Source organism: Nematostella vectensis, chromosome 2 (genome assembly GCF_932526225.1).
Source record: "Nematostella vectensis chromosome 2, jaNemVect1.1, whole genome shotgun sequence".
In the NCBI taxonomy this organism is placed as follows: Eukaryota; Metazoa; Cnidaria; class Anthozoa; order Actiniaria; family Edwardsiidae; genus Nematostella; species Nematostella vectensis.
Window position 1 is genome coordinate 21,866,093 of NC_064035.1, and position 14,879 is coordinate 21,880,971.

General features: G+C 38.7%; 2 protein-coding genes and 1 pseudogene across 2 annotated transcripts in view; 1 reads left to right on the top strand and 2 right to left on the bottom strand.

The window, feature by feature from the left end:
* LOC5513155 (protein disulfide-isomerase A5) overlaps positions 1 to 2,950 on the bottom strand; it is a 37,457-nt gene extending 34,507 nt beyond the window's left edge. The window contains exons 1-2 of the mRNA XM_032382649.2: positions 2,745 to 2,950; positions 2,521 to 2,650 (exon numbers count right to left, since the gene is read on the bottom strand). Coding sequence (XP_032238540.2) covers positions 2,521 to 2,650; positions 2,745 to 2,792 — 178 coding nt within the window. The 5' untranslated portion in view covers positions 2,793 to 2,950. The remainder of the gene's footprint in view (positions 1 to 2,520; positions 2,651 to 2,744) is intronic.
* Positions 2,951 to 2,962: 12 nt separating this feature from the next.
* Positions 2,963 to 14,834, top strand: LOC5513154 (protein RFT1 homolog). Its single transcript, XM_001633415.3, has 3 exons — positions 2,963 to 4,225; positions 5,370 to 5,601; positions 13,548 to 14,834. Exons 1-3 carry the CDS (start codon positions 3,115 to 3,117, stop codon positions 13,831 to 13,833), a joined length of 1,629 nt encoding a protein of 542 aa, XP_001633465.1. The 5' UTR covers positions 2,963 to 3,114; the 3' UTR covers positions 13,834 to 14,834.
* Positions 9,045 to 10,021, bottom strand: LOC116618664 (annotated as a pseudogene).
* Positions 14,835 to 14,879: the final 45 nt, after the last annotated feature.

Genomic DNA, 14,879 nt, shown 5'->3' on the forward strand with positions numbered 1-14,879 from the left:
ATATCCTTAGAAGATACAGCAGCTTTTTCAACTAACAAGATAAATTTTCCTTACCGAGGATAAAAAAAACCCTATTTTCAATATGTATTGTTGTTATTGTCTGCATCTTGCATCTTATGTGTTTATTTTTTTTTTCAAATAGTTGTGGAAAATTAGTTAGATTATAAATAGCTTGATAAAAAGATTGTTTTGAAAGAAATAATAAATAATTGTTTTCACTCTTTTATGAACCAGGAACTACCCGAGGGCCAAGATGAATGCTAAAGACTGGAAGACATGAGAATTAAAAATCATGTCTTGAAAAGAACAGTAGGATGTTCTTATTCACTAGTCATTTGATACCCCCACACCCATGGTCCCAGGGAAGGGTGGGGGATTAAACTGTAATAAAAGCCTGTTTCCAAGTTAAGAGTCAAAAACAGTCAATACCACCACCCCTCTTGACGTATTCTGGCTAAAAAGTGGTCTAAAACCCCACATTAACCCCTGACTTCTGCGGGAGTAATGACTAGTTCATTACTATGTGATTCAGCAGTACACACTCATAGGTTTTTTAAGAACAAGATACTTATATAATATAAAACTAAAAACAAACTTTTGCTTTTTAAATAATAAATCTGTAAAGAAAACAGTTTTCTATCAACCTAAAGATAATGGGAAAGGGGATATTTTAGAAAAGTACTGAATATAATTATCACATTATTGTTATTATATTTTTTTTCAAACAGTTAAAGAAGAGTCATATTTTTTCCTTTTTCTTCTCCCTGTTGACTATTTTATGCAATTGATGCTCTTTGCTATTTCCCCTCTACACCAAAAATAAATTAATGAACAGATTTTATTTTTAAATTAGTAATTTTCATTTAGTACTCTCACTTATATCTTCTTTTTAGGATTTTCTTTCTAAGTCTCTTTCCAATTACATTTATTTTAGAGGTTTAGATTTATTTCATTGGAATAGTTGGATCCAGGGTTTCTCAAAACACCAAAATATAATGCATTACTGGATGTATATTTGTAGATATTAATTCCCATGGGGATGGAAAATCACCACTTATGGTACATTAAAACTTCAGTATCTAAAATTGTGTATGACACTATATTCCATCTTTGAAATCCTGTTTCATCCATTGTTCTTCGCAAGGACAAAGCTTGTCAGAATGTAGCTTTACAAATGTACATTAATGGAACTTTTATTAAGGGGCAGGGTTTTTTTAGGGCAAGATACTCAAACTTTATAACACTAGCAACAACCTTGTTCTTTTTCAATAATAGAATTCTGTTCACATAGCTTGGATAGCATAGACATGGCCTCTTTAGAGGCCTGTGGTGGTGAAAGGGTTAAGATAATGGGAAAGGGGAAATGTCAAGAAATGCTCAATCAAATTATTTTCATTACTGGTATATTTTTTTCACCAAACCTTTCAAGTTGAGTCAATTTACTTTATATCTCCTCTCCCGTCGACTATTTTTTAGTCAATTGATATTATTTGCTTCCTCTCTACCCCAAACATAGATCAATGAAAGGGTTTGGTTTGAAATTAGAAGTTAGCATTTTAGCACTGTCAGTGATGCCTTGGATGTTTTTTTTTTTAGGATTTGCTTCCAAAATCAATCTGTTTTTTCTTCATTGCATTCATTTGGGAGTAGGCCACCAACAACAAGGCCACTATATGGTAAAGGGGGGTGCACCAATATGTAATGCATAAAAGGAGATATATTTTTGGATTTTAATTTCCAGACATTTTTTTGAATATTCGGTCCAATGAAGGAGAGAATCGCCTCTAAATCAATACATAAAAATTACAGTATGGCATCTAAACAGTCTAAATATATTATTTTGAATCTTTGGAATGCTGTTACATCCATGACATTTTCTGCACAAGGGCAAAGCTTGTCAGAGTATTGTTTTGATTAAAAAAATATTCATAATGGAACTTCTATGATGGGACATAAGAATTTACCATTAGACTCTTGACAACTTTGACAGCCATATCCACACCAGGAATTGTGTTTGTTAACTTTGATGTACTGCATAATTTAAATTATTGAATAAGGCCTGGATCCATTTGTTTGGTACAATAAATAAATCTCAGTAAAGAGCAGGATCCTAGATCCCCCAAAAATACCTCGATCAGTCAACACAAAAGGTGTTCAATGCTGGCTCCGCTTTTAGGCAGTGCCTAAATCTATATATTATTCTGTCATATGCAATTTGTATCCATTTGTATCGGATTAGTAACAAAAAACCCTTGTTTTAGAAGCGCGTCTCGTTAGAGGTAACACATGCAAACATTCGTAGTTTTAGCCTTCGTAGGTTTAGCGTTCCGATTTCCGTTGAAAGTTCCGAATAAGAAAAAAAAATCCTTGTTCAGAAGCGCGTCTTGTTAGTAGCGTTGTTCACAGCGTCCTGGTGATCCTAGTATGACATCCCTACCCCCATAACTAAGCGAAATATACTGGATAGAGTTGGATAAAGTTGGATAGCAAAAACGGCCCGAATTGAAGTTTTTTACCCACCGCTCTTAGCAAACAGCACCAGAAGATTTTTGTTGGTCCTCAAGAGTTTTTTAAAAGGTTTTACATCGTTCACCTCTTCAATAGAATTTCTGTTCTCCTTCTTTTTTACTTGTAAACTCGGCGCAATCAGCTGTGAGGAAAGTAAAGTTAAAAGCACAGCACATTATCCAATCATGACACAACGAACAACTACACAGCTGTCTTCCGGCAAATTATACACTAACCACCGCAAGCATAAGTAGAATCTCCTGCCAATGGGCCATATTGTGCATTTTGTATAAAAGGATAAGAAACCATAGGAAATAGATTGTTTATAAAACCGTGAAACGCCGACAAAAGCTTCTTTGTGCCACGTGGCGCCCCAGGGAGAGCTGGTCAGCGGCCTACTAAAGAACCCTATAAAAACAAGTAATTTCATTGGTTACTAGACTATCAAAAATATTATAAAAGTTATTGTACTGTAAGCCTTTAGAGAAAATCATTGAAAATTTCTTTCCAGATCCGAGAGAAGGAAGTTTTTGGTGTGAAATCTTCATTTCCCGTCTTTGTAAGAGGACCATAAGAGGACTGGGTTCTAAAGTAGCTATCTCCAAGATGGCGGACAAATCAATCGTAGGGAGCACCGTGCGGTCCGCTTCTTATAATGTCGCCCTTCAAGTCACTTTCAGGATTCTCACGTTTTTTATGAACGGGATCCTAATGCGGTTCATCTCTAGGGATATGCTTGGGGTCGTGAATGTCCGCCTTGTGCTTCTACAACAAACGATCACCTTCGTTTCTCGCGAAGCCTTCCGCAAGTCTTGCCTCACCAAGTCAGCAAGTGGGTCTGAACAACACTGGCCGCAAGTTATAAACCTGCTTTGGTGCGTGTTTCCCATAGGCGTAGTGACCTCTGCTCTTCTTGGGTTTGTATGGATCTATTATCTTGAGAAGCCCGACCCGAATATAGTAGCAAACTACTCCCTTGCAGTGGTAATTTTCGCGTCTACTGGAGCAATAGAGCTTCTGTCTGAGCAACTGTGGGTTATTTCTCAAGTTTTCCTGTTCTTTCGACTTAAAGTCGTAATAGAAGGGATTGCAAACTTTGTGAAGTGTGTTCTGACTGTCTTTCTTGTCATAGTATTCCCCGGTCTTGGAGTTATGTCTTTTTGTTTGGCCCAAGTTTCATTTTCAGTGCTGTCTGTGGGACTGTACTATGCATATTTTGTACACCAGCTTCAAACAGGAGAAGCATCCAAAATTAATGATTTCCCATTAAAGTCTATGACTGACTGTTTACCAGCTATCATACCGGGCAAGGCAATAGTTAGCCTAGAAATGGCTAGTCTGACCTGGAGTTTTTTTAAGCAGTCTTTCTTAAAGAAGATTCTCACTGAGGGAGAACGCTTCATCATGACTTTATTCCAGGCACTGACATTTGCAGAACAAGGCATTTATGACGTTATCAACAACTTGGGATCACTTGTTGCAAGGTGTGTCTTTATGCCGATTGAAGAGAGTTATTACACTTTCTTCTCGCACGTGCTGTCTCGGGGAAAACTTGCAAAAGACCAGCCCGGTGAATCTGCCAAAATGGCTGCACAGGCTCTTGAACTGGTGCTAAAGTTTGCAGTGTTGGTTGGGATGACAATATTAGTGTTTGGCTATGCATACTCGTATTTGTTGTTGGACATCTATGGAGGCTCAATGCTTAGTGGAGGCGAAGGTATGTTGACAAATTATTGATAAAATAATGATTTTGGTAGTTAAAACGTTCAAAATCAGCAGTCTATCAAAGTTTACATAGCCAGCTTTGATTGTTTGTCTAATACATATGATAAGCGGGAGGAATATGAGTTTATATTATAAGGTAATATGTAATTAGGAATATGTTTTCAAGCCCTTATGGGGATATGTGGAACATCCTTGGGAACCCAGGGTACTGTGGTCAATGTAATAAGGCAAAACGAGGCTGATGGAGGGGGAGAGAGCAATAGAGAAGACAAAGGAGCCAGAACACACCCTGGGAGTCTGTTCTTTCAAAGCCATTTCCCAAAGGGCTGGGAAATAACAGGCCCTGATTGAGCTTATCATTTTGGATAAAGGTTAGCCCAATCACAAGCCTTGCCTTTATTCCCTTTATTTACAACCAACAGAACTTTTAATGAGGTGAAACACTGAAATTGTGCACCACGCACAAAAAAAGGAATCTTCACACCAAAATCTTGTGCTACATTAGCAAAACAGGCTAGTTGTTCAGCGATGCTTGTTACTGGAATAGCTATAGATAACAAGAGGAGAGACTTTGCAGAATTGCCGGACAGAATTTGGAAAAAGTTTGACCCACCAGATCTTCCCTGGTATATGCAAAGCTCTTTGGCTTCCGAAGGACCTTCATACAAAGATGGCCAGAACATTCAATGATCATTGTTGTGTACCAAGTATAAATAAATTTGTTACTATAATCGCAGAGCAAAATTCCAAATTTCAGTTGAAAATATACAGTATTACTGCATAACGTTGCTTAAAAAATTATGTCCAAATATCAATACTACTTGTAACCTGCAAAGAAGTGAAGATTTGATGTTTTTGTTTGTTTTGAGCCTTTGAACTATATAAACTTTTTGTTCCTCATTTGATTTCTGCATTCTTTTTCCTTTTTACTGTTGAATCTGTTGTATTACAATGCTGCATTTTCAAAACATTGATTTGTTTTTGTCTTTTGGGATTTTCTGTTCCGCCAGTCAAATTATGCTAAGCCAATCAGATTCTTGCCATCAAGTTTTCAATTTTTTTCCATGGCCTATCATTCTGTTCTAAATTTGCCTCTTTTATAGTGGATCCTGCTGACATGTTGACTATGTTTGCAGGCTCATCCCTACTCAGATGGTACTGCGTCTATGTTCTAATCATTGCTGTTAATGGGATTACTGAGTGTTTCATGTTTGCGGCAATGAGCAAACAGGATGTTGACCTGTATAACTACAAGATGATGTTGTTCTCTGTTATTTTCTTGTTTGCATCATGGTACCTGACAATCTTTGGGAGTGCTGGGTTCATCATGGCAAATTGCCTAAACATGCTACTCAGGATTGCTCACAGGTATTGCCACTATGTAGCAATGTTTTTTTTTATTACATTTATTTAGAAACATTTCATCATTTACTGGAATTTAATTTTGATACTGTACAACAAGAAGTTGAGGTCCATATTTCAAGGTATTTTAAAGCCACTTGCACAGGTGAAGTAAATTTTAATGGTATTGCACAAAGCTTTAAACAGTCATTATAATTATGTCAAGAACGGCTATCTGATTTATTTTATGGCCTTTGAGTTCTGACTATTTATGCCTGGTGCCGACTATTGACATAAAGACATAACAAATAGGCGTACAAACTCTTTGTAAAAACGGAGCTAGATACTTGGTGTGTGCTTATTGATAAAAAAGGTTTGGACACACCGTGACCAAGTTGCATCTGTAGGATTAGTAAAAGCTTCAGCATCATACCAAAATTGAGACACTGTACTTTGTTCTCTTTTCATCAGCCCATTACAACTCATTTCTCTTACTATACATGTCTATGGTATTATTGCTTGGGGAGTTGCTGCAAAATGAACTAGCTTCTTTTTCTAAAAAAAAAAACGTGCTTAAGATGATAATATTTTGAAAGTGCTGCCTGCTTTATTTTAAACTCTGATTCAAAATCATTTTTAAAAACTCAGTCATGATCAGTATCAGTATAGTAGAATATATTTCTTATGACTTTCATGTCAAAGAATGTGGAACTGAAATTCGGCTGCTTTCTTTATTGAGATCCAGTCCAGGCATATGGGGTTGCATTCCTGACAAAGTTAGATTGAGTTTATTCTAGCAATATTAACAGTTCTGAATATGTAGCAATTGGCCGTGTGAAATGAGATTGATTTGAGTGTATAATTTCAAGTTTTGGCAGAAAAACCTGAAATAACGCATTTTCCTTAAATCCATTTAAATTCTGAGATCAAGTGAAAGCCATTTAAAGCAGAGAATCATATGCAAAAAAAAGGAAGATATTGTTTTTCAATAATGTTGAACGTTCGTTGGAATGTCGTCATTCATGATTGCGCATGCAGCACGCGCACAAAATGCAAATAACACAACTCACAAACTATAAATAGGCCATTTCAGCTATAAGCATGCACCTGCTTCGTTTGATGTAAGCTTAAAAAAGTGTGCGCTGGATTCTGTTAGTTGAGGTAGGTTTCTATGGTTATGCACGCACAAACTTATAGCTGGAATGGCCTATTGAATAATCAGTTGACTGCCTGGTTGGGATATAAAGATGATGGAAAAACATGTAACCACATAACGATCTTCAGCAATAACCATAGTATAGCGTGTGCATATAATTTCTTATGTAATTTGATTGACTCAATGTACGTCACAAATTGACTGTACCCAGGCCTTCCAGTTCATGGCTCTTTTTTAAATACCTGAATATTGCAGATTTGAGTTATTCATGTAAAAGTGTGGATATGTAGCAAAAGCTGGATTTGTAACAACAATCAACCAGATATGTACAGTAACAACAGCGCCAGTAAATGGAGAAACAGACGCAGCCGAGGGGACCTGGGTCAAGACCCCCCACCAACGCGCGGGAAAAACAAACCCTAAGATTGGAGGCGGCAAGCATAAACACATAAGAGTGGATTGACAAACCCCGAGTTTATTTTGGTTTCTTGTTCTTATGACGTCATTTAAAAAGACTAGAGAATATTTGGTTGTGTCATACATGAGTGATATCATTTCCGATAAAGAATTTGTGTTGTTGTACGACAGTAGTTTTTCGGAAAACTTAAAATTGCCATGTGAAGATTATGGACGATTTGAGCTCGATGAAATGGCAAATTTGTAATGTCAAGGAGAGTTCAGGGAAGATAAAGGTGACTTGCCTAGGTTTGCAGAGAGTTTACAAATACCTGACATTTTTGTGTGCAATCAGGGTTCTGTCAGTGAAGGCATGGAAGGCCTTGCATGTTGCTTAGAAGATTATCTTACCCCTGTAGATATTCAGATATGATCCCAAGGTTCGGTAGACCAGTGCCTGTGCTGAGTATGGTAACAAACCAAGTTCTCGATTTTATTTATGACACACACGGACATCGAATCCTAGAGTGGAGTCATGACCTTTTTGGATCAGTTCAGCTTCAAACTTATGCAGACGTTGTGCATGCCAAAGGTGCTGCACTTGATAACTGCTTTGGCTTTGTTGATGGCACTGTGAGGCCCATTGCAAGACCAGATCATATGCAAAGAGTGGTATACAATGGGCACGAGAGAGTGCATGCCCTCAAATTCTAATCTGTGGCCTTACCGAATTTGATGATTGCACACATGTATGGGCCTGTTGGTAAACAGGCAAAATCCTGGATCTGGCCCTGGATATTTCCAGTATTGAGTTTCATCTGTAGGGGGTAGGATTCTTGTTCTCAACACAATTGAGAAATGTACTGTTTTTAAAAACTGTAAATCATATTTGTTTTAAATTTTGAGGGCAGGAAGCATGATTCCAGTATGCTGGGTGAGTCTGACCTACTTCAAAAGCTACAACTCTATGCACATTCCCCTACAGGGCATCCTATGTGTATATATGGGGATCCTGTATACCCATTGAGACTTCAACTTCAAGCTCCATTTAGAAATGTTCCTCTTACACCACAGATGCAAGCTTTTAATACTTCTATGAGCAGTGTGAGAACCAGTGTAGGGTGGCTTTTTGGCGATATTATTAATTATTTTAAATTTGTTGATTAAAAAAAATCTAAAAATAGGGCTTAGTAGTATTGGAAAGACTTACTGTATATAGTCTGTGCTATTTTGAGAAATGCTTTAACCTGTCTGTATGGGAATCTCACATCCGAGTTTTTTGACTTACAACCACCCATTTTACAAGAATGTTTTGTGTAAAAACAGGGGCAAGTTAAGTACTAGTTCATTAAAGTGTATTCTCCTAGGGGAATGTACACATTCTATAGTATAGTGTAGTATAGTACATGTATAATTGTGGCTTGGTCCAACCAAGAGATTTCAGGAATACTACTACTCAAACTTCAAATTCCTTTTCTTTCAAGAATAAAATTACATAAAATCTCTGAGAAGCATGAGATGGATGCATGATGATTGAAAATGATTTTGATGATTTGAAAATGATTCTATGATGTAATATATCAACATACTGTAGGACTTTTTAGATCAGACTGACCACACAGGTTCTCTGTTTTAGTCTGACTACCCCAAATATACCTCTTCATAAATAATTTGTATAATTTGATTGTTGCATAAGTACTTAATGCAAAATGAAGGTCTCTTGACAGCTAAGAGAATCATGATCGACCACATAAAAACTAGCCTTGTGAATATGTAACCCTGACACATTTCCCATTTTATGTGCAAAAAGAATGCTTTTCAAGCTGATTTTGCTTTTATAAACATGGGCTTGGTGCTTTTCATTCATGTGTATATGTGGGTGTTTAATGTTAATGAAGGTATAAAATGACTCGAATGAAACATTAGTGGCTTTATCAGGACAACAGTATGTTTTCTTGTTTATATTATCTCATGTTTTTGAATAAAACCACTATGTACATTTAATCTCTTGTAATAAATTACTTTTACTTATTTGAGTTACAAAACCTCTTGTTTTTAATATTAACTCTCATGATAGTATAAACCACTATGTACATTTAATCTCTTAAGATAAATAACTTTAACTTGTTTAACACAACAGTTTTTGACAGAATTACCGGTGTACAAAACCTCTCAAAAGCGCTCAGCACCTGTATCCCAAAATGCTGACTTTTTAAAAATAGGAATGAGTGAGGCATATGTAAATGATGATCTATTTATCGGCAATCTTCCGCACAAGACCGATCATCATGGTCATAAGCTGGTTTTTCTGTTGCTGTTGTTGTTGCTGATTTGCCAGGGTTAACTCTTACAACCTAGTCTGCCGCTCGCGTTCCTCCTGTCTTGCTTCCCTATTCTTCTCATTTTATCCCCATATGCATGCTAGCCTTCTCCCTAAGAAACTCGATGGTCTCATTTCCTCCTTTTCCTGACTTTTTCCTTTTCGGTTCTGACGAACCCTCTCCTTCTCTGCGGTGACTAGTTTCACCTAGTTTCTCGCAGGCTCGTTTGCGCACTATTTTCTTCTTGTTAGCAAACTATATGATGTCGTCTTCCTCTGACGCTTCCCACTTCTCGGATATCTCCTCAAGTGCTCGGTCAAGTTCTGTGTCCTCAACTTCTATTCCAGATGCTTTGCGTTCTTTATTTTCTTTGCACGGTGTTTATCTAGCATGTGTTTTAAAAGCTCGCCCACCGATTTCGCCACAACGTGGAACTCCAAAGCTGTATGAGCATTTAAGTTGTCTGCAATTTTTTTACTTTGCCCCTTCCACTTGACCTAGCCTTGTGCTTGTAAGGTTGTAAAAGGAGGACCTCCCTCGCCAAAGCAACATCATGGTTCTCCGTCCATTCCATCACTCCTAAAAAGGGAAATATAAGATTTTAGTTTTGCAATTCGGCCCTATGTAGCGCTATTTTCGCGCTACTCGGGAGATCGGAGGGGACTTAATAAACAGTATTCTTCATCATATATCTTCATCATTAATATGTCTTCATCATAAAGGCAACAAAATCTCTTTACGAATCTTAATCTTCCAAAGAACGGTTTTTGCTGCTTTTAAGATAAGGTGAGGTGAAAGACATGAATCAACTTCTAATGCCTAGTGCACACTAGCGACATAACGACATGGGCGCGCGTACTCTTATCTTCGACATAACGACATGGACATAACGACATAAGAGAAAAAACAATTTTTTTTCTTTTATGTCATCATGTCCATGTCGTTATGTCGGGCTAAACATAGTGCGCGCGCCCATGTCGTTATGTAGTTATGTTGCTAGTGTGCACTAGGCCTTAACAAAATTCTTACCATCTCTTCGATTTTTCCCTCTCCGCCGCTTTCATGGTCGCTTTTCTGTAAAATCCTGAATCATAGATCACAAAATAGCCCCAAAGCAATTATAATGAGTTGCTGAATTTTGCCGGCTGAGAAATATACCTCAAAAGGTCATTTTTAATGAAAAAATACTCGAAGAAAGTCACCTTTCTAAAGAGGCGGTGAAAATGGGAGGCGTCGCCGTCGCAACCAGAAACGAGACGGTCATGTGGCGTGACAGATATGTTAATTACGTTGCGAATTTTAGAAATTTACTTCCGGTCCGCCGCCTCGAAGCCCGCCTTTACCGAATCTTAAGGTCCCTATTGCCTTGTCGATGCGGCGGGTGACCATCTTTAACTGGTGGGCGGACGGATGACTGAGTTGTATATGCAAGGCAGTCAGTAGACCATCGAGGGCCTGACGTGGGACAACTATGCATTCTCGGTTTGGTTGTAGAGGTTCGGTGCGTTTCACAACGAGTAAGCCGTCCTTAGCAATGGTCACGGCATTTAGGTAGCGTTTTACGTCCTTGACATTTGTTGTTTTTCTTGGAGGGGTGTGTTCCCTGTCGCAAATGGGCGTGTGTTCTACGGACACGCGGATGGGCAGCCACGCTGCTCTGCTTGTGAAGGGGATTCGGGCTGCTCCCGAAGCTATGTCGGTGATTGACGTGTTACGGATAACAGACTCTTGGCTGTTGTTGATAAAGGTACAGATCTTGCAGGTCATAGCCTCGCAAGGTGGAGTGTGTCGGCTACAGAAGTCGGATGGTAAAATAGCTGCACCTGCTACGTGTTGTACGTAAACCTGGTAGCGTTTGACAGTTGAGAGGAATGTATATACCCGTGGGCTTGCCGAGAACTCTCCTCGACAGAGATTTTGGTAAGCTTGAACGCAAGGTTTGCTGTCTGTAAGTACGCAAGTTTTGTTAGATGACTGTACTATGTATGGGCTGAAGTGTTTTGTAGCGGTAGCTATAGCGATGGCTTCGACCTCGCATGGTAGCACGTGGATTGGTGACTTTGTAGCTTAGTGCTGAAGAAGCCGGCTAGGCGGATCTTCCCTGACCGCGTGACTTACATCGTCGCAGCAATGCTGGGTTTCCTCACAGCTCTATCTGTAACAATTTAGATGACGTCATCAGGCTTGGGCTTTCTTATCAACAGGGAAGGCGCCTAGTGACCAGGTTATCACATCAGTTTAGGGTCGTCTAACGGGGGAAGAAGCGACGAGCAGTTTGAAATGACGCCGGCGAGAACCCCTATGAATGATTCCAAATTGCTGACTTTCTGAGGTGGAGAGCATTCGGAAAGTGCTTCGACGCAATGTGGACATGAGGCTATGGTTCCTTGGGACCACACCCAGCCCAAGGTGGTTCTGGACTTTGGGTTAGACGCTGACAGGCGAAGGCCGTTTTTCTGTAAGGCACTCAAGATTCCAGATGTTGAACAACTCGTCGGGAGGGTTTCCGCCGCAGTATAAGTCTTCAGCAAGCTTGTCAACAGCTTGTCGTCAGCAAACTATGCCAAGACCAACCACGCCCTCTTGCAGTAGATCACCAAGAACTGGCGGTCTCGGATCCGGGCATCCCTATTGCTGATCTGGTGTAAACTGGTGTACACGTCGCGCCACTGTCAATGGTAACGCGTACGGTATGATGGCCAAGAAATGCATCGCAGTAGGGGTATTGTTGCACCTGAACTAGGCGGCTGGCGTGCGCGTGGTGTGCGAGGTCATCGGGTGGGGGGTATTCGTCCTCCAATTCATCTTCGTCCTCTAGTAAAGTTCCGATTTGTCTCGCTTTTGCCATATATTTCTTGTCGCACAGGACCAATTAATGCTTCTGATATCACTTGAGTTTATTTATCACCTTTATTTTCCAAATTATTACTACCCAAAACAACTTTCAGTCGTAGGACTGCCATTGTGCAATTGCCTTTTGCCGTTCGCACTATCAACCTTTATTTAAATAGACGTATCTTTAGCAGATACATTGTTCAAAGGTCAAACGTGGTTTTCCTGTCCATAGATGCAAGGGGGTGCACTGGCGAAGTCGTGACGTGATGTCATCCATGTTAACTCACTGAAACAGTCCTAGGGGAGAAACATGGTTGGTCTGTCCCAGTAGGCATTGGGGGATATGTGACATCAGGTTATTGTTGATGAATTGAATAAACGCATATTTTCCGACAACAATAATGCTTTAAGACTACTAAAGCATTATATGAAGTGCAATTGTTCATGTGACGGCATTGAATAATTTAAATTAATGGGACAGATCAATGGTTAATAATTTCACCCCCTTGACTTAAAAACTAAGTCAAAGTATGTTTATCACGTAGGGAGCAAAGCATTTATCCATTCAAATGATGTCATCGATGACTCCACAAAACGTGGCTGTGCCATTGTACTCCTTGCCTCCTGGGACAGGTCAACCAAGTTTGGTCAACAGTTTCATTGATAAGAAATAGGTATTTTTGTTTTGATGACGTCGTCGATAAGGTCACATGACTTCCCAGTCCACGCCCCTTGCCTCTATTGACATGTCAACCAGGTGTAGTGCCATTCTTCTGAATAATCAGTCCAATAAAGGGATGAATCATCACTAAAGCGGTACATGAAGACTAAAGTATGGTATCTACTGTTAACTTTCTAATTGGGAATGCTGTTAGGCCTGTTACATCTATGACATATTCTTTACAAAGACAAAGCTTTTCAGAATGTTTTAATACAAAATATGCCTAGCCGAACTTCTATAAAGGGACATAGGAATTGACCATTAGAATCAGACAAATATTTCTGTCAATTTATAATTATATGGCTGTAATAAATTTAGGTAAGTTTAATCTCATTAAAAAGCCCTTCTTATTATGAGGGGAGCAGAATACCGGACACCTTAATCCCTCTAAAACTACAGTGCCTCATTCAGTCAACACAAAATGGTGTTCATTGCTGGCTTTGCTTTCACAATCTCCAGCTGTTTTTTTTTTTAACACATTTTGTTGTTTTCTTTGTAGAGGAGAAAATGTAATTAAATACTAATCTCTTTTTATATTCCACAGTATCGGGTTTATACAGCATTTCTTCAAAGAAACCCCAAATCTTCAGCCTCTAGTTGGCCTGGTGCCCTCTCCGATGGTCGTTGCTGCTTACTTTGCCTCTGCCGTCATAACCATTGCTTCTGAGATTCTGTTGTGCTGTGATCATGGATGGGGATATCGTATACTGCATATTGCTATTGGCGCCGCTTGTCTATTTTTCACAGGGATGATAGTATTCTTCAAAGAAACAGCTTTAAAAGGCTTTGTGTTACAACAAATGCTTGGAGTTAAAAAAAAAGTTGAATAGAAGGATATATGTCACAGATAATTTATTGATATTTACCTTTGATTAGATTTCATTAGCACCCTGAAACCACCCTGGAGACTATGATTCATTTTACTTATGGAATTTGCTTGAGTGATCTGGGCCATCTGACTGGTAACCTTTTTTTCAAATTAAAAACAAGCTGTAATTCCAGCTTATTTAACCGTCATAGTTACCAGTGCCGCCACCTTTTTGTATCAATTTCGAATCCAAATTGTCTTATTAAAATCTTATTAAACAAGTATCCTTGTCCTCCTTTGTGAGCGGAAGAGGATAGCCAATTCATAGATCATATTTGCTGACCCTGCATTCAAGGCACAAACACATGCTTGAAACGCAAATTACCGTTGTGCAACAAATGTTGCATACAACATACTGTCCGGTAATAATTATATTTCCATAGCTGCACCCAGTAGCATTCATTATTTTTCAAATTGCGACAATAATGAAATCTTAGCAGTAACTGGGAATGAATCCTAACAGATATATATTTTTCATCTTTAGTGTAGTTGAGCATAGGTCACTTTTTCAGGCCCTTTTATAAACTGGAAGTTTGTTGCGAAAGCACGAAAAGACTGCAAAAAGTTGGAAGGTTCAGGCAGGGAGAACGTAAATACTGGCAAAGAGTCTAGGATGGCTAAGGCACCTAGACTCAAATATCCTAAAAGGAATTACAGAATGTCCCTATTTTTTTTTCCATAGACTGGACTGCTAGAAAAACTATAGAAAAACAATACTACAAAGCTTCTTGGGTCAGAAGCAACAAATCATAGGACAGCTACACCAGCACACAATATGATGGGCGATTTGACAAACAATTGATGTGAATATATTTTAAGGGAACAATATGTACAGCTACATACCTTTATCTTAAACAGTACTTGTATATAAATAACAAACATTACTAATTAATATAAAAATAAGTATAGTGGCTATATTTTGTACAATGGGTAAAATAACATGGTCACCATATGTACACCATATACAAGTCTCAATACCTTCTGAGTCAAGGTCTGTACATGCTATAT

Coding starts and splice junctions, on each gene's coding strand:
- LOC5513154 (XM_001633415.3), top strand. CDS start 3,115: ATGGCGGACAAATCAATCGTAGGGAGCACCGTGCGGTCCGCTTCTTAT. Junction 4,226..5,369: donor AATGCTTAGTGGAGGCGAAG/GTATGTTGACAA, acceptor CTATGTTTGCAG/GCTCATCCCTACTCAGATGG. Junction 5,602..13,547: donor CTACTCAGGATTGCTCACAG/GTATTGCCACTA, acceptor TATATTCCACAG/TATCGGGTTTATACAGCATT.